The sequence below is a fragment of the Peromyscus leucopus genome, chromosome 23 (assembly GCF_004664715.2).
Source record: "Peromyscus leucopus breed LL Stock chromosome 23, UCI_PerLeu_2.1, whole genome shotgun sequence".
NCBI lineage: Eukaryota > Metazoa > Chordata > Mammalia > Rodentia > Cricetidae > Peromyscus > Peromyscus leucopus.
The window spans coordinates 1,272,764-1,298,770 of record NC_051082.1 but is presented as its reverse complement, the minus strand read 5'-3'; the positions used below and the strand labels follow the sequence as shown (position 1 = coordinate 1,298,770).

The 26,007-nt window shown below is 43.5% G+C and overlaps 1 protein-coding gene across 3 annotated transcripts in view; it reads right to left on the bottom strand.

Moving 5' to 3' along the window:
- Positions 1-26,007, bottom strand: part of Ttc28 (tetratricopeptide repeat domain 28) — a 433,645-nt gene that overhangs the window by 312,769 nt on the left and 94,869 nt on the right. Inside the window, exon 1 of one of the 3 annotated variants that reach the window (XM_028860615.2) lies at positions 8,270-9,391. The exons of the other annotated variants lie outside the window; for them this stretch is intronic. Coding sequence (XP_028716448.1) covers positions 8,270-8,296 — 27 coding nt within the window. The 5' untranslated portion in view covers positions 8,297-9,391. Of the gene's footprint in view, positions 1-8,269; positions 9,392-26,007 lie in introns of those variants that run through there. 3 annotated transcript variants of the gene reach the window in all.

The following is a 26,007-nucleotide window of genomic DNA, read 5'->3' as shown; positions in this document are numbered from 1 at the left end:
AACTGACAATGAGATTCCACACCACCACACAGGCAGCACACTAGAAGAGATCTCTGCCAGTCACAGACTGGGCATCCTGAACTTACAAATAACTTTAAAAAAAATTAAACACCAAAAGAACAAACTTTAATTGAACAGGCAGCTCCCAAAAGAACTAGCCAAGGAGTATTTGGAAATATTCACAGTATCCTTAATCACTGTGGAAAAGCAAATGAAAACTACATTGAGATTCCATCTCACCCTAGGAAGAATGACTATCATTAAGAAAACAAGTGACTAAAAATGCTGGTGAGGGTGTGGATAAGAAATCCTTATACACTGATGGTGTGATGTAAACTGGTATACGTCCTGTGGAAATTAGCATAGAAACTCCTCAAAATAACTAAGAGTAGGGATGGGGAGATAATTCACTGGCTAAGAGCACTGGCTGCTCTTCCAGAGGACAAGCGTTCAATTCCCAGCACCCACATGGTGGCTCACAACTGTCTGTAACTCTAGTTCTAGGAGGTACAACACCATCTTCTGGCTTCCAAAGCAGACACCTGGCAAGTAGTACACAGACATACATACAAGAAAAACGTCCAAACACGTTAAAAAAAAAAAAATCAAGAAGGCTAGGTGGGTAAAAGCACTGGCCACTAAACCTGACACTTGAGTTCAGTTCCCAGGACCCACACATTAAAGAAGAACCAACTCCCACAAGTTGTTCTCTGACCTCCACAGGTACATGGTCGCTCTCTCTCTCTCTCTCTCTCTCTCTCTCTCTCTCTCTCTCTCTCTCACACACACACACACACACACACACACACACACACACACACACGAAGAAAAGAGAAAGAGAAGGAAGGAAGAATTTTTAAAAATAACTCCTATGTGATCATAAATAGCACTTCTGGGTATACTCCCAAAACACTGAGTCAGCACACAACACACAGTTGCTGGCACAGCTCTGTTTATTGTGCGCTATTTCCAGCAATCTAACATGGAACCACCAAGATGTCCACCAACAGATGCTTGTACTCTATAAAGAAGCAGCTGTTTTGTTTGCAGAAGAATGGACAGAACTAAAGGTCATCGTGTTAAGTGAAAAACAGACAAGAAAAAGACAAAATAGGCTGGGGGGGTGGGGCCACATGCCTTTAATCCCAGCACTCAGGAGGCAGAGCCAGGTGGATCTCTGTGAGTTCAAGGCCAGCCTGGTCTACAGAGTAAGTTCCAGGAAAGGCACCAAAACTACACAGAGAAACCCTGACTCGAAAAACCAAAAAAGACATGATTGGTTTGTGAACTTTTTCTATACATGCTGTTTATTACACAAAAGGTATGAGTTAAAGGATACAATTTTATATTTTTTCTTAAACTATGTGCAGAAAGGACAAAGTGCTTAAAAAAATAACAAAGAACAATAACAGAATAATCTAAAGGACAAATATGCCAAAAAGGGAACAAAGCTAAAGAGCTTGGCCATGTAAGAATGTGAAAATTCTTAGTTGCCAAAAACCTTAAACGGGGTGAAGAAAGCACAGGACCAACGTGTCCTGTGAATCCTGAAACCATGGTTAAATGAAATGATTCTGAGTTTTCTATAAACTCCATGGTTTTAGCACGTCAGCAAACGCAGTCTTGCTGCTGAGGCAGGCGCTGTTGCTGACAGCACATGCAGGCGCTGGGGAAGCTGGAGCAGACAGACTTTCCCTCTCCTCCTGGATCCTCCATAGTGTGTCACCTCGGTGACTGACAAGCAAAAGGAAGGCAGCTGCTGGGCCAATTAAACTCTGTACCTCTCACACTGGTGTGTTTGCTGGCTCACCCTGGACAGCAAAGGAGCCAACACAGACTTCCTCACCTCTTCCGTCCTTCACTTCTTATCTATCTATACAACTATAGTGCTCCAGCGCTCCTGACTCTTGTACAGATGACCACTCCCTGCCAAATACACAGAATTAAAGACATTTAGGGCCGGGGATGGGTATAGTGCTTATGGCACTAAGAATGAGGATCAGAGTTCAGATCACCGGCACTGACCTCAAAGCTAAGTGATTCCAGGAACATCAGTGACCCCAGTGATGGGAGACTCCCTGCAGGCCTACCACCTACCCTAATGATCCAGTGAGAGACCCTACCTCACAAACCAAGGTACAAAGGCTGGGTCTGCCAACACCTGGTTGTGGAGGGGTGGAGCTAAGGCCTCATCTCTCCCTGAGGATTTATATGCAATTACGAGTGAGGGGTGGAGACATTACTCTCACTTACATGTTAATTTAAACAATCCAGTGAACCTCACTGAGTCACACACAAAAAGAAAATGGCAGACAGGAAAGCAAAGGGATTATCAGGAAGGGAAGGGGGCAGGTAAGGATAAAGGGCAAAGAGGGATATACAGTTGAAATATATATACCTGGCATGAAAGTGTCACAGTGAAGCCCACTGCTATAAATAATTAATATATGCTAATAACGTATTAAAGTATAAGGCAAACAGTGATTGAGAAAGACACTTGATATTGAGCTCTGGCCTCTACACACTCATGCACACCTGAACATACACAAACACACATATATATACATACATCACACAAATAAACAAAATACTGAGGACTGAAGAAAATAAAGATTTAATATGGTAGCTCACTGATTGCACTGATGTCTTGTGATCAGTGTGAAATGTGTCACTAGTCACTTCAATGTTTTTCCCTTTTTCAATTGAGGTGAAGTTCACATGAGATGAGACTACTCATCCGCAAGTGTGTGCCTTGGTGATACTTACTGGATGCACAGCACTATGAGGCTGCCATCCATGAGTGTGACTATACTTTAACAGGTGCACAACTCAGATTATCATTTAATGAGGCACCCTCGCTTCTATGCATATGTCATTCTCAACAGGTTAAGAAACGCGCAGGAGTAATCTTGTAAACTAGCAAGTCAAAGAATCTTACCAAGTCATCCCATTAGTACATGCATTTATTCAGGCAGTCACTCATTCAGCTCTTCCTTGGTGCCTACTGCCTCCCTCAAAATTGTGGAGATGGACACCTAGATATTTGTAGTGCTGAGCCAGGACTGTGGCTTACACAATTATAGTTAAAGGAGGGAATGGCCAGTGATGCCCAGCAATAGAATTGTCAAAGCAAGGGCAAGCTCCATGACAAAACAATGACAAGATCAAGATGGATGAAGAATATGAGAACACTGAGCAGGCCAAGGAAGGGGGGGGGGGTCTGTAAGGGCCAGCCAGCAAATGAGATCTGTCTCAAAAAAAAGAAAAGAAAAGAAGAGGAGGAGGGAGAGGAGCAGGAGAAGAAAGAGGGGCAGGAGGAGAAGGGAGCATTCTAGATATAGGAAAGAAAGTAGTGAGCCACGTCTAGCTAGACTGCTGGGTCTAGTTGTGCTGCAGTGGAAATGCAGTGAGGACTTCAACATGCCAAACATTCCTCTAAGGGCCAGGTGCCATTCCCCTTAACATAGCCAAGACCTCCTAAGAGTGAAGTCACTGGCCACAGAGCTGTGCTGGAGCAGAGCTGGATCCTCACTACTGTCCAGCTTCAGAGTTTCCTCATCAGTAGAGGATTCACACTACAGCTATCTGTTTCCAGGCTCTTCTTTGTAATAAACCTAATTGCAGAATTGCAGTTTTAGGCAAAAGCTACAATGTGGCACTAACACTGACGGTGAACAATGAGTGGGCACCACTAAGAACCCTCTGGCCCCAGGGAGGAAGAGAGCAAGTGACAAACCACATCAGGTAATGTCTTCTGTCCAGCTCACCACGTGCTTATCACACTGTGTGCCTCTCCCAGAGCATAGAGAGAGGGCAGGGCTTTAACAAGGTCAGTAATATAAGCATATTTATGTCTTTCAGCAATTACTTGAAAGGAATAAGAAGGAGAAACGAGAAGGAAAAGAAGCCAGAAAAAGGAAAATCATTAGAATGCCATTTACAATAGATCCAGAAGGTGATAAACTCTGTGAGGAGTCAGATATGAAAGAGCAAATGACTCCCAAGGACATGAGTCAAGGGAGCTGCCGGCTCAGAGCCTGTGTCCCAGGCTGCATGGGCCTAGAAAGGCTATGAAGAGTGGACTGCAGAAGTCTGCTAACACGATCCTACACCACTAAACAAGCTGAGTCCAAGGTGAGCGACACAGGAATGCCAACTGCAAAGAATTCAGAATGACTAGGTAATAAATACTAAAACACCAAAGTACAGATTATTAAAATCTGAAATTAATGTTATAATCCAGAAACAAAATGCTTCATCACAGAGATAGAGTAGGGATCTGAGATATATTCTTTCATAAAAGTGATGTCATTGCAAGACACAGATCTACAGGATGCAATCTTACACATGAGCTTCAAACAAGCTTCTCAATGGAGCTCCATCAGAGAAGTCATTTAAGGACCGAGGTGCTGGGGGAAGGCAGAAGAGGAAGCAAGTAAGAGCAAAGCAGGACACAAAGGATGGAGACGTCAAAAGGAAACTCATTACTCTACATGCTTAAATAAAACAGATAAGTAAAGCCAGATTCATATTTTATTAACATGACAAGTATAACAAGATAAATACATCATAAGATTCTCAAATTACATAATTAATGTAGCTTATGTGACACATTCCTATTAATAATCTTTTATTATGCGTGAACAGTAAAATAACATTAGATAAGCAATGAAAAAATCTAATCAGAGAGGCTTTCTGACTTTCAGACTAGAGTCTTATTGACACAGTGCTATCTAATACTAATCCTTGGATTTAGAAAGCAGAAATCTCTTCATAGTGGTAAACAAACATGCTCCTACGAGACTGAAGTTTTAATTACTATCACTTCTGCAAATACAAGATAAAAACAATGTGCCTCATGATAGCCTCTTATGTAAAACAGGAAACAATGTATTCTATAAGGCCAATTAGGTTACATAAATAAAACAGTCATGATACTGGGATGAGTTCTGCTACTGAGCCTGGTACTACATTAAACATGTCTGTCTTAATCATGACTTCTAGGGAGATTTTGTGGAGAGTGGCTGCCCCCTTTCTGATGTTGTCTGTAAAGATTAGAAGCCAATGACAAAATATGCTGGTGCTCTTCAATAACCCACTAGAAACAAACCTATGAATCAACTTTAGTAGCAGGTCTAAAAACACAAGTGATAGTACCAAGTAGTAGTTATTTACTTTTATACAAAATAAATATTTATTGAGCAACTATATTATCCTTGAAACCAAAAGAGATATGGTCCCTGAACATAAGGAACTAGAGCTCCACAGAGGCCAGATAAACACCTAAAAAGACAGAAATACAGGAAGAAAGAAAAAAGATTCCAGACAGTAAAATGAAATCAACCTCAAAAGCCATAGACTATAAATGCTCTTAGAATTCCCAGGTAGCTGAAGTCACTACTGTGTTCCTTCAAGGGGAAAGGGGATGAGGGGTCGGGGAAGCATCTTGGTAGTAGAGAAGCAAAGCTCTGTCTATAGTAACATCCTGCTTCGTTTTATCTATCTCAGATAAAAAGGCCTAATCATCAAAATTTCTAAATACAATGGTATTGAAGGAAATAAGGCTGTCTCAATCCTGTTCTCACCCTGCCCTGCTGTAGCCCTAGGAAGTCAAAACACTCCTCTAAACCAGCTTCCTTATCTGTAAAATGCAAACAACACGCCCTTTCCTTACTAGATAAGAACTGAACAAGTGCACAGACAACCAGAGGTACCTGGCATACAGCAGGTGCCTAAAAAATGTTAGCTGCTACCTGAATGACAGAAAATGTTATCACAACCACAAAAACAGGACAATTATTCAGAATCTTGCATTTTTACTTAACACATTCAATTGAAGTATGATTAATAAAGAAAAATGTATCCATATTTAATATATAAAATGTGATGAGTCTGAAGTTAAGTATACACATATGAATATTTCTTTTAGGAAAGTGTTTAACTCTCTTTTTTTTTTAGGTGTTTAACTCTTGGTGAGGGGCCCACTATGTTTGAAAGGCCCTCTAAGACTCATACTGGGGTGTGGCATGGTGAGGTGTGGTGTGGACCTGATAAATCATGCTGGAAGGTTCCTTTGTGAAAGATATCATACCCAAATGGAATACTACAGATTGGCACATTCATAAACCTTGTCTTGAGTATTTAATCTACCAAATTAACAATGTAAAGAGGAGCAAAGAACTCCCCTTAAATCATGTACCCCAGCTCCATGTTCAGTTAGAAACAAAGAAATCTGGAATTTATAGTTACTCTCTTACACAGAACCCAAAAACCCAGAATTCAAAAAAGCCCAAACTAGTAGTGACTGGCAAGACCCCAAGACCCAAAGCTAGTAGTCAGCCGAAGCCCTAAAGCCCAGACGGGCAGCTGCGTGTGGTACAATCTGTGGGTGTTCTCCCTATCGCTGTTCAGATCCCACCAATGGGGTGTGAAGAGTCTATGGATCAGTTTGGCATGTGACTGTACAACCACAAATGTGTTAGCAGACCCAGCCAGAAATCATGACAATGGTGGGATCATGTGAGTATCCTGGCATGACTAAGAAAATAAACCGAGTCTGCTTGGTGGTGCCCACTGGAGTTGAATAGCATCTTTCCCAAGGTAGCTTTCACTTCCAATGTAGAAGAATTGCTCTCAAGCTACCAACAAATGATCACACAGAATCAGATAGCTCAGCTCCTATGAACTCTGCTGATTGATATCTGGATCCTTATAACATGATGACTTGTGATTATGAATACAGAAAATAAACACAATCTTCTGGTATAGTCATTTAAGCATCACAGAATGAGTAAATACTGCAGTGAATCCTAACGCTTGAAATAGAATCTTCCAGAGTCCAGAAATCCACCTGGCTGCCAAGAATAATACTTCCGTGGTTCAAGCAATACCAGTACCCTGAGGGGCTTTCACTGACATAACCATATGAGTTACTACATGTTGGTTAAAATAGAAAAACCAGGCATTTGTGACTGTACAGTTTGCAGATTATCTTTAAACTACTCATAAAGATTATACAAATATAGAAGACTCTAGGACTAGGCAGCATCTGTGTAAGATGTTTGATTATATGGGGTTTTCCTCTGTTTTAAGGGGGGGGGGGGTAGACACACAAATCTCCTAAACCAATATCGCTGAATTAAGCCCTGCGTTGAGAACAGAACAAATACATGAGCGGTTCTGGCTGTGGGCTGGGGCAGAAACAACTGCCACAGGACAAAATCGAATCAATTAGACACTGAAGAAAACCTTTCCGTTCACCAGGCTATAATGAAGCAGGGTTTGCTGGGTTCCCCAGGAGTCAAACAAGCGCACAGTGTCTTCTCAGCATTTCACACATGATTTCTATTTCAGCTCTGATGTCAAACTCAACATCACACATCATGGCACAAAGAAAGAATCAGTTTAGCTAGTTGAGTGAAACACCAGACAGCTGCTAGCAGAGACAGGTCACGGCTGGGGAGGGGCACAGCACATTCAGTTCGCTGTGTTTTCCTTCAGAAGAATGTCAATAAAAACCATGGCCAAATGAGGTATTGAAGGGAAAGTCCCGCTATGCTGTAAACCGCTGGGTTAACCTAACAGTGGCAGTCAGGCAAGTTTGCAAAGGGGAACCCTGGCCAAACGTACATAGGGCTGCCAACAACTTGAAGAAAGCTGTCTTTCACCCTCAGTGTCCCAAGGAAGGGACCGGTCCCACATTTAGAAACGTTATTTCGGGGACCAATGGCAATTTATTTTGATAGAACCACTGGATGTTTTTTTCTTCAGTTCTCAACAAAGGAGCCATATTAGGAAATAATCTTGCAAAAAGCAAAGTACCCCCTCCCCCTTGCCCACGATCGATGCACACACGCGGTGCACAATGGCCGGCTCGCCCGCACTCGCCCACGCGGCCGCTGAACACGGTAGCGGCCCCGCCGCAGCCCCTGCGCCCGAGGCCCGGCCGTCGCCGGGAGCTGCTCAGCGCTCGCTCCGGGGCTGCCCGCCCCCCAGCGGGGCCCAGGGGAAGCGGCTGCCAGCAGCCCGGACGCCGATCCCCGCGGGGCAGGGGGCGCTCCGACGCCCACCTGCGGGCCTAACGGGGCGGGCGGCGCAGCCCCGGCCCAGCACGCGGGGCTGAGGCTCAGCTGTCACCCCGCCCGGCCGCGCGCGCCCAGAGGCAAGAACTTGGCGGGCTGTGGGCGCACGGACCCTGCCATTGGCCTCGGGGGTCCCGCAGGTCCCGCAGGCCCTCCCCTCCCCGCAGCCCTGCTGCCGCCGCACTCACCTTCTTCCGGGGCTGCCATTTCATCATATTTGTACAGCCGACCCGGGGCACATCAAGATGTGGGCTGGGGGCTGGGGGCAGATGCTGGGCGGCGGCGACTGCAAGTCATGCTGCCTCCTTGCACCCCCTAGTTCTTTCCCGTGTTCGCAGCGAGAGGGAAGAGCCCGGGAGAGGACCGACAGTCTTCGTCTTCGGTTCAATGCCGCGGCCACGACACTCTCCCACGGGGCTATGAAGTCCCAGCAGCCAGCTGCTCACCCGGGCCAGAGCGGGGCATGTTCCCCAACCCGCGCTTACGAAAGGGCCCCGCAGCCAGCGACAGGAGCTCTCCGTTCGGCCGCAGACCCCTCAGAGCAGAGACCCACAACACGAGCTGCCACAGGAACCCGGCCGGGTTCCTGCCATCCAAGCCCCTTTTGGCGAATTCTCTTCTCGAAAAGGATTAGACAAGCAATGAAACCCTCACACGCAGCCTGGAGCAATTCCCAAATTCTGGGTGTATTTCTCGTTTGTAAAATTTAGCAAAGAAAATTCCAAAGATCTGTAATCAGAGCTTCTTTGCGCAGTTTTCTGCTTCTTAGACAACTTGGGATCGGATCTGCCCATCCGAAATGCCTACCTTCCCAGAACAGGGTAAATAGGAAAACTTGGTTTGTGTGTTTAGATTTTTTTTTTTTTTTTAATTCCCAAGAACCTTAGTGGGGAAAGGCTGGAAGGAAATCCTGCAAGAACCTAACTCCACAGCTCAGTCTGCACTAATGACTTCCTTCCCTTCAGTATGAGCACAGCCCAGCTCCAGCCACACAGAGCACAAGGTTTCTGGGTCTTAGTGCCACGACATCTACTACACAGCAAAAAAGTAAAGCTACAGTTCCACAGGCAGCCACAGGCTGGCTAGGAAACCTCTCAAGAGTTCTCAGATTTGTGTGAACTATATGGAAAAATAAAGAGGGCAAGAATCCAAATCAAACGGCTACAAAGGGGCTGGGGAGACGGCTCCCCAGTTTGCACTGAGGATCTGACCCTAGAGGCCAAAAATTACTTCACAACCAGGAGCCACGCCAGTTCCAGGGGATCTGACCTCCACTGGCTCCTGTACATGGCTGTGCACCTAAACTCATACAAGCAGACACACTTAACATATATAAAATAAATAAAAAATGAATCTTTTGAAAGGCCATAAACATTCTGATTTAAAGAAAAAATACTTGAGATACAACAACTAAAAAAAAAATCAGAAACTTTGCCCAAATGAACTTACATATAAATTTTATTTGCTTCTCTAAATTGATTGCTTTTTTAAAAATAGCATTCTCACTATATAACCCAGGCTGGTCTTGAACTTGTCAAGCCATCCTTCGCCTTCACCCTCCTGAGTAGCTTAGCTGGACCTATAGGCACAGACCATCATGCTTGAATAGCATTAATTTTGTCACTATAAAATATTACTATAGGGACTGAGTTTTATTCATCTTTTGTATACTGATTCCATCTTATGGATGGCGATTAATCTATGAATACAAAATACTATGTAATACTACTATCATTTATTATCCAACACGCCTGTCAACTCCCAATTCCACCTTAATGTTATTTTGGTTGCTGCTAATATAATCGGCAGTAGAAGCTACTATCCTAATAACAGATGCAGACATTATTAACTGATGCAGTATACATCCAACATTCCCTACACACTGGCAGAACTCACTTATACAGGGAATCACACACAGGTGTGTTACTACAGCAGATTATAAATAGTCATTAAAACACCGGAAACAATGAGAGTCAACCTTCAGTGACTACATAGATCTTTCTCATTCTATTTTCCATAGGAGGACACTGAGACTCACAGCTGCTGCTCAATTGAGATACACATACAGAGTGTGGGGCTGGAATTTAGACCCACAGGACCTTACTTCAAAGCCTATGTCCTTACACACTGAGCACCACAGCTGTGGGCCACATAACCCTGCCATGTCCTTGCACAGCTCCAGGGATTGGGATCTGACTGAGGTGATAAGGGAATGAAGAAATGACAGACAGGTGGACACTTGGACAGAAAAGCTGGGGTCGGGTGGACTGGGCTCTCTGATGGAGAAACCTCATCACTCCCAGAAGCTCAACAGGTTTATTATAGAGTTGAACAGAGATGGGGTTATTGCATTCCGGTAAACAAGGAGTCATGATTATTATATGCAGATGAACAAGGAGACAGGTTTAGTGATCTCAGCTGCAACAGTCTTTGTAAGGGCACAGTCTTCAGGCCTTAAATATCCAGGGGAGAAAGCTATGGTAGACATTTTCTGTACATATCATCAGCACTTGCACTTAAGTCTCCCAAGAAGAAGGCTTTGCCAACTCTCTGAGCCTGAGGCTCTGTGGTCCCTGACAAGGCTGTGCCTGTGTCAACAGCACACATTCACTCAGGGCTTCACTCGCTCAGGACCTTCTCTGTTCTCTACACACCCCTCATCATTAGTATAAGCCCCAACTGTTTGTCAACCCCTTTCCTGGGTGCTACAAATATGAGGAAGAGACTGTTCCAAATCATGACTTCAGCCACAAAGAAAGCCAACATTCTCAGTGTACTGTGACATACTCAAATTCTTCTGGAAACTTTGTATACATATCCTACTAGACTTGAAAATTCCCTATCAACCTACCTAAAATCAGCCTCCCTTCCTAACCATCCTGTTTCTGTCTGTGACATCACTATGTTCCCAGGACCACAAACTCACCCCACATCATTTCTCACATCCAATCTATCCCAACTCCTCTTGCTGCTTTCTTAGATATCACTTTCAAATTTTTCTTGCTGGCACACGAAGCCAAAGCCTCATGAAATATTTGCACCAACTAGGTACAAAGCATCTCAGAGGAAAGAAAGGAAGAGATGAAATCCCTAAGCTAAAGGAGGTTACTAAGAAGTCAGGACAGAAAACCACTGCCTAGTTGGTTAAGTAATTAAGGAGCTGTGTGGCCAAAGGCTTGTTGTGGGAGTGATGTGGAGAAGACACCTTCACAGAAGGACTGGCAGCAGCAAGAATGCAGGGGAGATGCAACTCTCCCAAAGCTAGAAGCCAAGGTGCCTGGCACAGCTGCCTCTGAGGATCTGATCCCACCCCCACCTTTCTGAGCTCATTCTCCCCATTCTCCCTTCCTGGGTCCCCACACACCGGCTTCTCACTGATCCCTGAACATGCCTAGCACACATTTGTGGTGTCCTGAACCTGGACCAATCTCTGCTTGGCTCCTTCTTACACTAGAAAGCTATCTAAAATGACAGCTCTTTTCTATCCTCCTCACATTGCTACATTTTAGTCCATAGCTCTATCATATACTTTGTTTTTTATTAAAAAAAAAAAAAAGTCTGTTTGCTCCACAAGAACATAAACTTCAAAGGAACAGGAACTTTAAAAAAAAAGATTTATAGTTGGGCGGTAGTGGTGCATACCTTTAATCCCAGCACTCGGGAAGCAGAGCCAGGTGGATCTCTGTGAGTTTAAGGCCAGCCTGGTCTAAGAGTGAGATCCAGGACAGGCACCAAAACTACACAGAGAAACTCTGTCTTGAAAAACCAAAAAAAAAAATTATTTTTATTTTATGTGTATGGGTATTTTGCCTACAATGCTGGGGAAGTCAAGAAGAGAGCAACAGATCCCCTGAACCAGAATTAGAGATGGTTGTGAGCCACCATACAGACGCAGGGAATCAAACCTGGATCCTTGGGAAGATCAGCAAATGCTTTTAAGCCCTGAACCATCCCTAGCCCCAGGAATAGGACTTTGTGACAATGCCCAACACCACTGGGCATGGTGCTGACATCATTTCAGCACTTGGGAGGTGAAGGCGGGATGGAAAGTTAGAAGTCACCCAGGTCTACATAGCAAGATCCTGTCCTGGATATACACAGACAAACCAATATCCATCTACAGGCCCTAACATGCCAAGTAGACAATAAACATTTGTTGAATGAAACATTGAAAGAGAGAGAGAAAGGAGAATATGAGCAAAAGGAACAAGCATATGTGAGATGTGCATGTGTTAGAGTACCTCAGCGCTAAAGCACCTCTCCGGCATGTGCTTGGTTTGACCTCTAACACCACACACACACACACACACACACACACACACACACACACACACACACACACTCAGTGTAACTTTTTAAATGAACAAATGGGGCACTCAGCATGTGATCACAGCTCTAGGAAAGCAGACGCAGGAGGATCAGGAATTCAAGGTCATCCTCAGCCACACAATGAGTTCTAAGCCAGCTGGGCTACCAGAGGAGATCCCTATCAAAATAAAAAACAAAACAAGAACAAATGGAGAGAGAGCAGAAAAGAACAGTGACTGGAAGAAACTCTGTTCTACTTCATACAAAACAGAAGATGCTCTGTTGTGGGAATCAAAACAGAGTTTATTGTATAGAATAAAAGACACTGAAAGGGTTAACAGTAAGAAAACAGCACAGTTGAATCCCCCCCACCTCTCTCCCTCCCCTCTCCCCCTCCTCCTCCCCCTTCCCCTCCCCTCCCCCCCCTCTTTCTCTCTCTCTCATGGGTTCCAGGCTGACCTTTCATGCCTGTGCTCAGGATACCATCCTGACTAAGCCTCCCAATTGTTGGAATTACAGGCATGTATCAAGTCCAACCCAAAGCAGCATTTAATTTTAACTTACCTAATACAAAGGAAAATATTAACTCTGATTTTATGAGGCTCTTCTTATGAATTTTTTAAAACTCTGTGCATGGTTAAAAGGCTTATTATACCTCTTTGACAGATAATAAAACCAAATTTCAGAGAACTTGTGTGACCTGTTCAAGGCCACATCATAGTTGACAACAAGCAAAGACCCAGACTCCCAGGCCTGCTGGGGAGATGAGGATGGTTGGTGGTTGCTTCTTTTGACTGCCTCTGACTTTCTGCTTAACACACATTTTCAGAAGGGTACGGAAAGTGGCATGAATAGATGAAATGGATGTAAAACAAAGGGAGTTATAAGGATTTTGACCCTGGAGTACAGGAGGTAAGCAGCCATGTCAAGGAGGAGCTGCAAACTTCTAGATTTCTTTTTGCTCAAAACTCTGCTAAAGTATCCTAACAAGCCAACCAAAGCACACCCATAAGACTAAAATCCATCTGCATGTCCTAAAGTGTGGTTGTTGACTTAGCCACTCAAGGCTCCACTTTCCCATATGAAAATTAGGCAGCCAAACAGTTGCTAATCTGTGGGGTCTTTTCTAAAGGCATCTGCAGTCCACCTCCACAAGACCTTGGTCTATGAAATCAACCTTCCAGCTCAGATCATACGAAGTTATTAAACGGAGGGTAGCAGTGTCGCAATCGTGGGCTGTATCAATAAGGGACACAGAAAATGCCGTGTGTTTCTGTCAAAAGAGAATCAATCCAATTACATCAGAGTGATCCAAAGCTTTCAGGTGACTTCCAATTGTTTAGATATCTCACCTGTGGGTCACTTATTTGTAATCTGTGTGGGATTTCTTCCCCTGGAGTTTCTGACTGTTTTCACTTTCACTTAATAGAAGACCATTAACTAGAAGCTTTTAAATACCAACACCATCCTGAATCATTTTATTTTTTTTCTTTCTTTGTACCTAATGTACTGGGCTTAATAGAAATTGAATTGGTATTTATACCTGAGATATTTACAGCTTCACCTTCTACCAATATATATGCACCACCAGGAATTATTTATATGAAGCTACTAAGTTACCACAGGTCAAAATGACCTACACACACATTAATATTATTGCTTCCAAGATTCAAAACTCAACAGCAATGATATATTTTCTAGATCTTAAGTTACTAAAGGGCATTTTATAACCTCCTGATTTTTAAAAGATACTTTAAATTGTATTATGTATATATGTTTTTACCTACATGTATGTCTGTGCACCATGTGTATGTCTGATATTCGTGGAGCCAGAGGAGGGTATCAGATCCCCTGGAACTGGAGTTACAGATGATTGTGAGCCATCATTTGGGTGCAGGGAATTGAACCCTGGTCCTCTGGAAGAACAGCCAATGCATCTCTCTAGTCCTAACCTACTGATTTTTTTAACACAAAACTTTGCAAATGACTTCCTTAAACACAGTTGCTGTAAGCCAGTCTAGTACATAGTATGTACTTCATTAACTACTGATCTATCTAAATTTGAACAAAAGCACAAATATGTGAGTGGTGGAAGATTTCCTAAAAACTGGCGTGTGTCACACTGATCATAGCTAAAGGCCTGGAAATGCCAGCCTCATGCTTGTCTGCAATGATTTTGTTTTAAATACAACGTGAAACTGTATTTGGAGAATACAGTTCCCTGTTGTTCTAGAAACCTCTGAATTATTTTTAAGTACCTTAGAAAGGTGTAGAGAATGTAAAAGGACAAAGGTAGAAGTATATCTGATACCAAGAAAATTTACTTCATTAGTGACATTTCACACATAACTATGTTAAAGTCTTGCTTTGCTAAGAAACTACAACAACTTGCCACAGTCTGAGTGAGCCACATGTCCCCTGGCTGCAGGAACTGCCTCTATCCTCCTACTCCACATGGTCCACTCCTAAGGGTCTTACCTCTCCTCCTCCCATTGGCAGCAGCTCTGGAGAGGCTGGGGATCCTGTTTAGTTCAACACTAACTGAGCACCCACTGTATACCCCGGCTCTGGGAGCCAAGACAGAAATGAGTGGTGGCAGCGGTGCTGGGGGGAGGAGCGGTCAGGTACAGTGAGGTGCACAGCTAACACAAGAGCAGCAGCCAACACTCCCTGATCACACCCTGGGCTCCTGGGATGCAAACCCAGTGCCTGAAGACGGGGACTTGGGAGGCCCATTCTGACCCTGGGGACAGGGAAGCCCAGGGAGAGTTAAATCTGGCTCTGATGGCTGGAACAGGCCACAGCATTTTTTCAAAAAGCAGAGAGAGGCTCTGAGTGGCAGTGTTCTAGACTCAGGGAAGAGCCCACATCTGAAAGGCAAGTCATTAGCAATCATCCAATAGACCCTAAAACACAAGGCAAGCTATAGTGGAATGAAGTTAGGAAGACCATGTTTCCTCCATTTGGAGGTCAATGTGTGCTACAAGACCAACTCTTGTCTCAAAAACAAAACAAAACAAAACCACTAAAAAGGGGCAGGGCAGCCGGGCGGTGGTGGCACACGCCTTTAATCCCAACACTCGGGAGGTAGAGGCAGGCGGATCTCTGTGAGTTCGAGGCCAACCTGGTCTCCAAAGAGAGTTCCAGGAAAGGCGCAAAGCTACACAGAGAAACCCTGTCTCGGGGGAAAAAAAAAAAAAGGGCAGGGCTGGAAGATGGCTCACTTGGTAAACTGACTGATGATGTACAAGCTTTGGGACCTGAGTTTGATCCCCAGAACCCACATAAAAAGCTGGTTGCATTAGAATGCAATATAAGCACATCGTTGGGGAAGCAGAGGCAGGAGGATCAACCCTGGGCCAGCCAGCCTAGCCTAACCAGAAAGCCCCAGGTCCCAGTGAGGGGCCCCGTATCATAAAACAAGGTGAGTAACATCTAAGAAATAGTACTTGAAGTTGGGCTCCATATCCATGTGTACACACTCTCACACATGCACAAAAATATTTTTTAAAGTTTAGAATGCTAGGAATGCTATGAAAGAGTATTAATAATACTAGTCATCATTCACTGAGTACATTCAAACACTGAAACATTTTAAATGGCTATTTTATTTCCTTCAAATAATATTATCTCGGTGCAGAAAAGATAGCTCAGTAGTTAAGAGCAATTACTGTGCAAGTATAAGAACCAGAGTTCATACATCAGCACCCACATTACCATCAGGGTATGGTCCTGAGCATAACCTTAAACCCAGCACTGGCATGGAAGAGGGTGGTAGAGACAGGAGGATTGCTGGGGCTTACTGGCTGCCAGCCTGGTTGAAAAATATACGCTCCAAGAGCAGCAAGAAGCCCTGCTTCAAAGAAATGAGGTACAAAGTGATAAAGGAGGCTGTCTCACAGGTGCCATGCACATGCACACACATACACCACATACACATGTACATACATCATATACACACACATACACCACATACACATGTACATACATCATATACACACACATACACCACACACCATACATGCACACACATACACCACATACACACAACACATACACCACACACACTTACATACACAATACACACACTGACATACACCACACACTCATATACACCACACCATACACATACACACACATACACCAAACACATAATCATATACAACACACACATATACCACACACACACACACAAACATACACATACACCACATACTCATACACACATACACCAAACACATACTCATATACACCCCACACACTTATATACACTATATACACACTGACATACACCACACACACTCATATATACCACACACCATACACATACACACATACACCAAATACATACTCATATACACCACACACATACCACACACACCACATACACTCACATACACCACACACACTTACTTACACCATACACACACTGACATACACCACATACACACATACACCACACACACTCACATACAATACACACCACACACACTCACACCCATCACACACACATTCACTCACATACAAGACACTCAAGTATGCAATAAAATAACATGAAATAACTTCTTCATGTGAAGGGACTGTTAACATTCCCATTTTAGGAAGAGGAAACTAAAAATACAGGGTCAGCAAACTCCCAGTGTAGCGTGCCCACAAGGGGCTGGAATTGAAAGGAGGTGCCTCCTGACTCTGCAGCTAGACTACGGTGATGAGCCTGCACAGGATTTCACACAGCGGACTGGCAAATCCATCTGGGTTTTATGTTGATAATCCTGTAAATACTCTGAAAGACAGAATACGAGAACAACACAGGCAAGAAGATCAAGTAAGTTTCTGTGGCAATAAATCAATAAGGGATGAAGCAGCCTTGAACTGGGGCAGCACACACAAAAGAGGAGCCTTCTTAGGAGAAGCTGCTTGTGAAGGAGCCAAGAGGGGAAGATTTAAGGATTATCTCAGAATGTGTCATCTTTCAGAAAAGCAAGCACTCCATTAGTTAAAGTACAGCTCACAGAAGGAACAGGCAGACTCCAAATTCAGCTTGAGACCTGAAGAGTGAGGACAGATACTGAAGTGACAGATGCAGCGAAGGGGATTAAGGAGGAAGAGGCTTGGTCTGGAAATGGACAGATGGATGACAGGTAGATGACAGGTAGACAGACAGATGTTTGTTAGATAGATAGATAGATAGATAGATAGATAGATAGATAGATAGATAGATAGATAGATAGAAGATATGATATAGTTTACAGACAAATCAGTATCGAGATAAATGCACACATGAATAAACACAGCTATAAAGACTACATTAATAACACATAAAACTTTAGGTTTATAAAAGTTCTCCAAAGATGTAATGTGAACAAGATGAGAGAGATAAAGGGCTGCGGCATGGGGGAGATGGAAGAAAGAGGGAGGGAAAGATTAAACCTCAATTGTATTCTTTTGTTTTTCTGTGTAACCGCTCTGGTTGTCCTGGAACTCACTTGTAGACCAGACTGGCCTCAGATTCACAGAGATTAGCCTGCCTCTGGCTCCTGAGTGCTGGGACTAAAGGTGTGCACCACCACCGCCCAGCTTTAACTTGAATCTTAGGCAATGTTATATGTAATTTAATGGAGAAGATAGGATCTCCTATATCCAAGGCTGGTCTGGACTAGGTATATAGCCAGGGATAACTTTGAATTTCTGATCCTTCTGCTTCTACCTCCCAGGGGCTAGAACTACAGGCTTTGGCCAGGTTTCCTGGTTTAATATATTTCTTTTTTAAAAATACAGCTGCCTTCACTGCCAGAGAGGATGGGCAGGCTGACTGGTCTCCTTAAGATAGCAATTGTTATTTCACTGATACTACCTGATGCAAACTCAAGAACCATCATTTGCTACCTATGTGACCTTGTGTTACTCCATTTTGCTGTGTCTGAATTTTTACCACTCTCAATGGCATAATAGCACCTACCTAAATATGGTCATTGGAAAGATTATATGTTTGATTATATATACACATAAACATATATGCAATATCTCCACTATGAGGACAAGCTTGAATATTTAAATACAGTTATTGCCAGTGTAGTTTACTGTGCTACCCGTCTGGGTTCGGTTTTTAAATTTTCCTTCTTGTCATACCATGGGTTGTGTATTGAAGTAGTGTCATGTACTGCAGTGGTCCCGTCATTTTCCAGCGTGATTCTTGCTGCTGTCCACGAAAGAACAACTTGCTGGTCTGACATAACTAAAAGACTGAACAAAATAAAGGGGAAATGCTACCTTCAAAGCATGTTAGACAACAGGTGGCACCATACTGTGCAAGTTGAGAAGAAGAGGAAGGAAAGAGAGCCCTGCCATGGCCCTGGCTTCTCCTTGAAGGTACAATCCAAGACCCCCTGCTGCCTCGGCGGCACCAAAGAACACAACAGCCTCCTGGAGTTGAGAAGGCGGAAATCAGGGTTTGAAGAAGATAAAACAGCTGGAATGTTCTGACCAGGCTACAGAGACACACAGCTCCAGAAATCAACTCAGAGACCTACGACAGCTGAATGCCTATTTGCTCTGTGTCCATAAGAACCTCCACAGAGGGAAGAAAGGGAGGCAGCACCCTGTGAGAGAGGAAAGGCATCACCCAGGACATTCAGCAGAGATTTCAGAACATCAGGTCCTGGGTATTTGCCCAAAGGGCTCTTGTGCATCACCAGTACTTCCTGCAGCTCTAGTCATAACTAAGGAACCAACATCACATGTCTGCAACAGAGGAACAGACAAAATGTGGCAGTGGTAGTGCACACCTTTAGTCCCAGCACTTGGGAGACAGAGGCAGGCAGATCTGTGAGTTCGATGCCAACCTGGTCTATAGAGTGAGTTCCAGGACACCCAGGGCTACAGAGAAACCCTGTATCAAGAAATAAAAGAAAACAAAAACATGGTTTATACACACAATGTATTTTTTTCAACCATAAAGAAGAATGAAATTGTGCCTTTTGCAGGAAAATAGATGCAACTGGAGACCATCATATTAAATGAATTAAGTCAGTCTCAGGAAGGCAAAAGTCGTATTTTCTCTCATTTACAGTTCCTAGATTTTATATCAGCATAGAATCATATATGTACATATAACATGAGAGTAAAAGTGAAACCGTCTAGGAAACAAAGGAACTCATGGGAGTTGTAATGTGAGGAAGGGAAGAGTAGCTGGGCATGGGGAACTATGTTTCAAGTACACCATATGCCTGTATGAAACCATCCTTATGTAACATAATGTACCATGTACACTAAAAAAGAGAAAGGCAAACATCACTCCCAAAGATGTAACATTGCTAGGCATGATGGCGCAGGCCTGTAATCAAGTACTGTAATCCCAGTACTTGGAACATTGAGGAAGGGGGATTCGAAGTTTAAAGCCAGCCAGGCTACATGAGATCCTGTCTCAAAAAACAAAAACAAAGAAGTATCACATCCAAGTAGAAGACTGCATCTAGAACCAAGTCTACCCTGACTTTCCCAAAGCTTAAAAACAATCCATGAAAAGAGCAAACATTCTGCAAATAATTGTCTACCTGAACTCTGTAACAGAAGACAACAGGGACAGGCACTCAACACAAGTGCCCAGCCCTCCTCCTCCATAAAGCTCATCCAATGATGTGGCTGCTGGCCAGGAAAGCGGTTCTTATCTCTCTGGCAAGCAGTGAGTCCACTATGGTAAGAATGTTATCAGTATGAAGTTGGACTGGTGATGCATGGCTGAAACCCTAGCACTGTGAGGCTGAGATTGTGAACTTGGAGCCAGCCCAAGCTACATAGGAAGTTCAAGACTACCCTGGGCTAGAAAGTAAGATGTTATCTCAAAAAAAAAAAAAAAAAAAAAAGGTAAAAAGTAAGTAAATAACATTCATAGAACTAAAACTTGAATATGAAGTAAGAGATTTTTTTTTTTTTCATTTTTGGGGAAGTAGGTAAAACAGGCTACTCGATTCACACTGTCTGCTTTGGGGGACTTCCACATGGTGTGATTCATGGTGGGTGTAGGGAATATCTGTCATTACAGCATCCCCACGTTCAGACAAAGAGTGCTCCTAGCACCTGACAGCTAGGTCCAGTCCTCTGGTAGAATTGTGACTGTGAAGTGACACCCGGTGAGCGGCCAAAGCTACGGAAGACAGATGCAGCTTCTCGGCCCTCAGTGATGGTCACCTCACGGTGACATCTTACTGCAGATCCAGCCTCAACAGTTCCAACTCCAACATCCTCGATACAACACAGCTGCTGTGGCATCATAAGAACAAAATTCTTAACTGGTCTCCTTGATTTCCACTCACTTCTAAGCCTGTCTTACCAGCCTTATCTTTTTAATAAGATGCTTTTCCTGCATGTATGTCTGTGTACCACTTGCATGCCAAGGAAGCCAGAAGAAGGTGTCAGGTCCCCTGGAACTTGATGGATGGGAGGTTACAAGACTCCATGTGGATGCTGGGAACCAACCTTGTTGCCTGGAAAAGCAGCCAGTACTCTTAATCGCTGAGCCATCTCTCCACCCCAACTAGCCTGATTTCTTAATGATTCAATGAGTCACTCAATAGTTTTTTAACTAAAATAATCACAATTGCTTTCTGTTTCTTCATAGATATTTGATTTTATCTGTGCTTGGGGACATTTTCCTTGCATGATCACACCCATGAGTCTGCTGAAGGGCTCCAAGGCACAACCACCTTCCTTCCTTCTCTGGAGGGCTGAGCGGGCTTCCTTCTCTAGAGGTCTCTACACACCAGTAAGCAGCATCTTCATTCACAGGCTCAATCTTCACAGTCACCTCCAACCTCTCTCTTTACTTTGTTGACATCCAAGGCCTTAGCAAGCCCTCAACATGTCATATCCTTACAAAATCTAACCCAACCCCCAACACTTCTCGTCACTCTGCCCCTTCCTTTTCAGTCACCAATGTCATTAATATCGTCTGGGCTCCCTGCTACTGTAGCTTCTACACTGTTGGTCTCTTGGTCAAGCAGAACGACCCTGAACACAAACCAGACCACACATTTCTCCTAGTCAAAGACCTGTGTGAAAGCATGAGTTTTTGTGTTTGGATCCTTCCTTGGCCCTCATATAAAAACTGATATATACTGGCAACCTCAGCACTGGAGATGGAAGAGACAGGCAGATCCCAGAGGCTCGCTGTCAAAATGGCAAGCTCCAGGTTTCTTGAGAGACCCGTCTGAGAGTAAAGTGGAGGAACCGCCACATCCATGTGAACTCACAGAGGCGGTTCACATGTATAAAACCTGCACATGATCAAGACAGCTAAAATACTAACAAGGATGGGCCAGAGGGGCTACTTGCAAATGATGGCTGCTGGGGGGGGGGTCAGTGTGCAGCCCCAGAGGCACCTAAAGGCGACACTAAGTGGACTCCACAGTTTAGAAACACAAATCACAGGAAGCTGGGAGGAGAAAATGGTGTGGGGAGAATTGTATGGGAGAGAATAGGGGATAGAGTCAATCAAAATATATACATGCATGTATAAAATTATCAACTTTTAAAGAAGACAGCAAGAGAGGAAAAGAACAAGATACTCAAATGAGTCATGACCTACACACACACACACACACACACACACACACACACACACACACACACAGAATAGAAGTAGAAACTCAATGACTTTCTCATGTTCTAGACTGCTTTTTACCCTCACTCTCATTGTGCTGGCTGCCTCTCTGCTGCAGCCACACCAGCTTTCACAACCTTGGTAGCTGCAAATATCTGCAAATGTCCTTCCTGGAAAATGGGTGTTTCCTTATTTGCATTCAAGTTTTGTTTGGTTTTGTTTCCCAAACAGGCCACCACTTGGTCTTTCTTCCATTCAAGCCTATAGTCTCAACTCTTGGGAGGTCGAGGTAGGAGGATTACTTGAGCTCAGGTGTTTAGAGCCATAGTAAGAGTCCATCTCAAATAATGAAATAAATAAGCAATCAATTTGAAATAACATCATTTACTTTGCATATGTAAGCTCTATGGATTGGGTATGTCCATCATTGTGACTCCAGACTTTGAGCAAGTCCCAGCATAAGTATTTGTCTCAGTTAGGGTTACTATTGCTATGATGAAACACCATGACCCAAAACAAGTTGCAGAGGAAAGGGTTTATTTGACTTACACTTCCACATCATAGTCTATCACTGAAGGAAGTCAGGATAGGAACTCAAACACAGCAGGAACCTGGAAGCTGGAGCTGATGCTGAGGCCATGGAGGGATGCTGCTTACTGGCTTGCTCCTCATGGCTTGCTTAGCCTGCTTTCTTATAGAACCCAGGACCACCAGCCTGTGCACGGCCCCACCCACAGTGGACTGGGCCCTTAACCATCAATCACTAATTAGGAAAATGCTTTACAGTCTTGCCTACAGACCTATCTATGGAGGCAATTTCTTAATTGAGGTTCCATTCTCTCAGATGACTTTAGCTTGTATCAAGCTGACACAAAACTATCCAGCACAGTATTCATTAAATATCTGTTGAACAAATAAATAACTATAATTTCAGTTACATAGTAATATTAAATACATAGAATTTGCTTTAGCAATAAGACTTTCAGTGGGATGCCTAAGATCTACAAATTCAGTCTGGGAAGGCTGATGCTGGAGGACTGCCACTGTCACGAATTCTGTTTTACACAGTGAATTCCAGGCCAGCCTAGGCTACAGAATAAGACCTTTCACAACAGGAGGGCGGGGGCATTATTCAAAAACACTCAGGCCTAAATCAGAAGAATTGAAAGAAATGTTTCTGAAAGATAGGGAATAATTATTCTGAAAGAAAAGAAAAACATTTATTGTCTAAAATTTTATTTTACTGCAGGAATGCCAGTACTATTACTTTCTATCCTTCTATCAGGGGAAATTTTGTATTACCAAAGATGAGAAGATGTGATGATCTTTAGATAGTTTAATAAACACATTTAAAACACTTTGAAATTCTTAGATGGAATAGAAATCACTTGTCAAAAGTACAATCTTATTTGTCAAAACATGAAATTGGAAAAAGGGAAGACACAGAAATAACAGGCTTGGAGCTGCCAAGCTGACAGGCTGTCTTAAGTGAAGCAGTCAAAACATTCATATGCTAATTTTTAAGTGCTGCCTCTCTGGCCACCCTGTAAAATCAAGAGAGAGCTTTGTGTTCCTGCTCCAAAGGTATTGAAAAGGTCAGATGATGAACATCCTGATTACCAAATTAAGCAACAGCAATTCATATCAAGGAGTGTTTCCTTCAGCTGAGTGTACACATGTAAGACTCACTAACATGTTTAGAAAGTAATTCAGAAGGGTCACACTACAAAGACACTCTTCACACCTATACCACCTAACACAGTTACTTGGCAGAAGCACAGAATGCCGGCAACAACTTCAGTGTCAATAGCTAGGGTGAGCTGTTATACTAAATGGTAATTTTTTTTTTTTTTTTTTTTTTTGGTTTTTCAAGACAGGGTTTCTCTATGTAGCTTTGCGCCTTTCCTGGAACTCACTTGGTAGCCCAGGCTGGCCTTGAACTCACAGAGATCCGCCTGCCTCTGCCTCCCAAGTGCTGGGATTAAAGGCGTGCGCCACCAACGCCAGGCTAAATGGTAAATTTTGAACCACCAAGCCATCAAAATATAGCTAAAGGTTTGTGGTGGCTCATGCCAGTGGAGTTGTCGTGAGTCTAAGGACAGCTCAGGCTAGAGTGGGGCTCCATTTCAAAACAACCGACGAACAAGCAAGTACAAGTACCTGAAATAAAAGTGTTATTCTCAATTATTGTTCTCTTTTTTCTGCGGGTGGGTACTGGTTGCGCAGGGGCCCTGACTGCTTGGCTTGTAAGTGGCACTGAGCTCTATGCCCAGCCCATTGAAGATCTTCTTCTTCCCTTTCCAAGTAGTTCTCCTTCTTGCAAAGCTAATAATTCTTAAGAGAGCAACTCTGAGAAATGCTCTCTCCATCTGGTGGGGAAAATCACCACATCTATTTTCTTATATCTCACCAGGTTTGTGGAATGTAGAATGCTCAAATCAGCCTAGGTAAGATATTTCTAGACTCGAATCCCTGTATCTTGTGTTTTAAAGGGCACATGTTATACAATTGCATTTATACAGAATACTCAGAGAGGGCAAATCCATGCAGGCAGAAAGTAGATAAGGATGTCAGCGACTGAGGAGGCGAAGCCTGCCTGCTAATAGGTGTGGAGTTTCTGAAACCCGGCAGTGGGGATGGAGAGAAAGCTTCACAAAGAGCCGTGGTGATGTACATTTCAAGAAGCTGGACTTGACAGATGTGAATTAGACTGTAATAAAGCCATTATAAAAATGCAGTCAACTGCTGTAGTTTGAACATGAAATGTCCCTCACTGGCTCCCGTGTCTGAACACTCACTTCTGCTGGTGTTTGTGGAGCCCATGGAACTTTCTGTTCATAGGGCCCAAGTGGCAGAGGCAGTGCTGTTGGAGCAGGAACTGGAGAGCTGGATCTGCTCCCCAGCTGCCACGTGATAGGGACTGTCAACTCACACTCACACCACCACATAGGAGTTGTTTTCAAACACAGGCCGCAGTAAATCCTTTCTCCATTAAGTAGCTTCTGTCAGGCATTCTGTCGTGGTAATAAGAAAACTGGCTTTCTCCAATTCATTTAAGAAGTTAAACTAAGGCAGGTGTGCGGTGCCCGCCCTGCAATCGCAGCAGGAGAAACCAAGCTACAATTCTGAGGCATGAAAAAAAGGACTAACAACAAAGTTAGTTCAGATGTAACTGCCTCGGCTGAAAGTTTTTTTTCATGAATTATGTATTTGTTTAAAAGGTAGAGTCTCACTACATGTCCCAGGCTGGTCCCAAACTCCTGAGCTTAAGCAATCCTACCACAGCCTCCAAGTAGCTCAGGCTACAGGCATGAACTATTTGCCTAATTTCTCAAAAAAACTTGAAATTATCAACATAAACTACACCACTTGTTTTCTACACTAGACAATAAAAATGAGCTGGCAAACCAACAGAAGCACAAAAAAGACATGTGCCAGCAGGATAGAGTTATCACAGGAAATGCCACAGAGAAGAAATTACTTTTCTGTAATTATCATTGAAAAGCAGGCAGATTGTGTTGCGCATGGTGGTCTATACCTACAATCCCAACAGCTGCCATCAGGAGAACCAAGAGTTCAAGCAAAGTGAGATTCCATCTCAAAAGATTAAAAAAAAATGGGGAGAGGGGAAGGGTTGGTTTTGGGAAGAGGGCTTGGTTGGAAAAGTACCTGTCTCACAAGCATGAGACCCTGAGTTCAGATCCCCAGGCACAGACAGGCAAATCCCGGGAACTCGATAGCAACCTGGGGTCTTGATTCCAGCCTGGAGGACCAGCAGTGAAATGGGCTGTCCGGTCTGGTGGCAATCACCTTACTTGCTGAGCCATCTTGCCAGCCCCTATAAACTCTTAAAAACTACGTAATCTTTTTTTCTCAGCATCCCTTAACAAATATGTAGGTTATTTTATGTAATTCCCAATAATTTTAACATTGTCACTACAAAAATAAGAAATTTAAAGTCTAATCCTAAAACATAGGGACTATCCCATGAAAACCAAATGAGAAAACAGAAAACCGAGG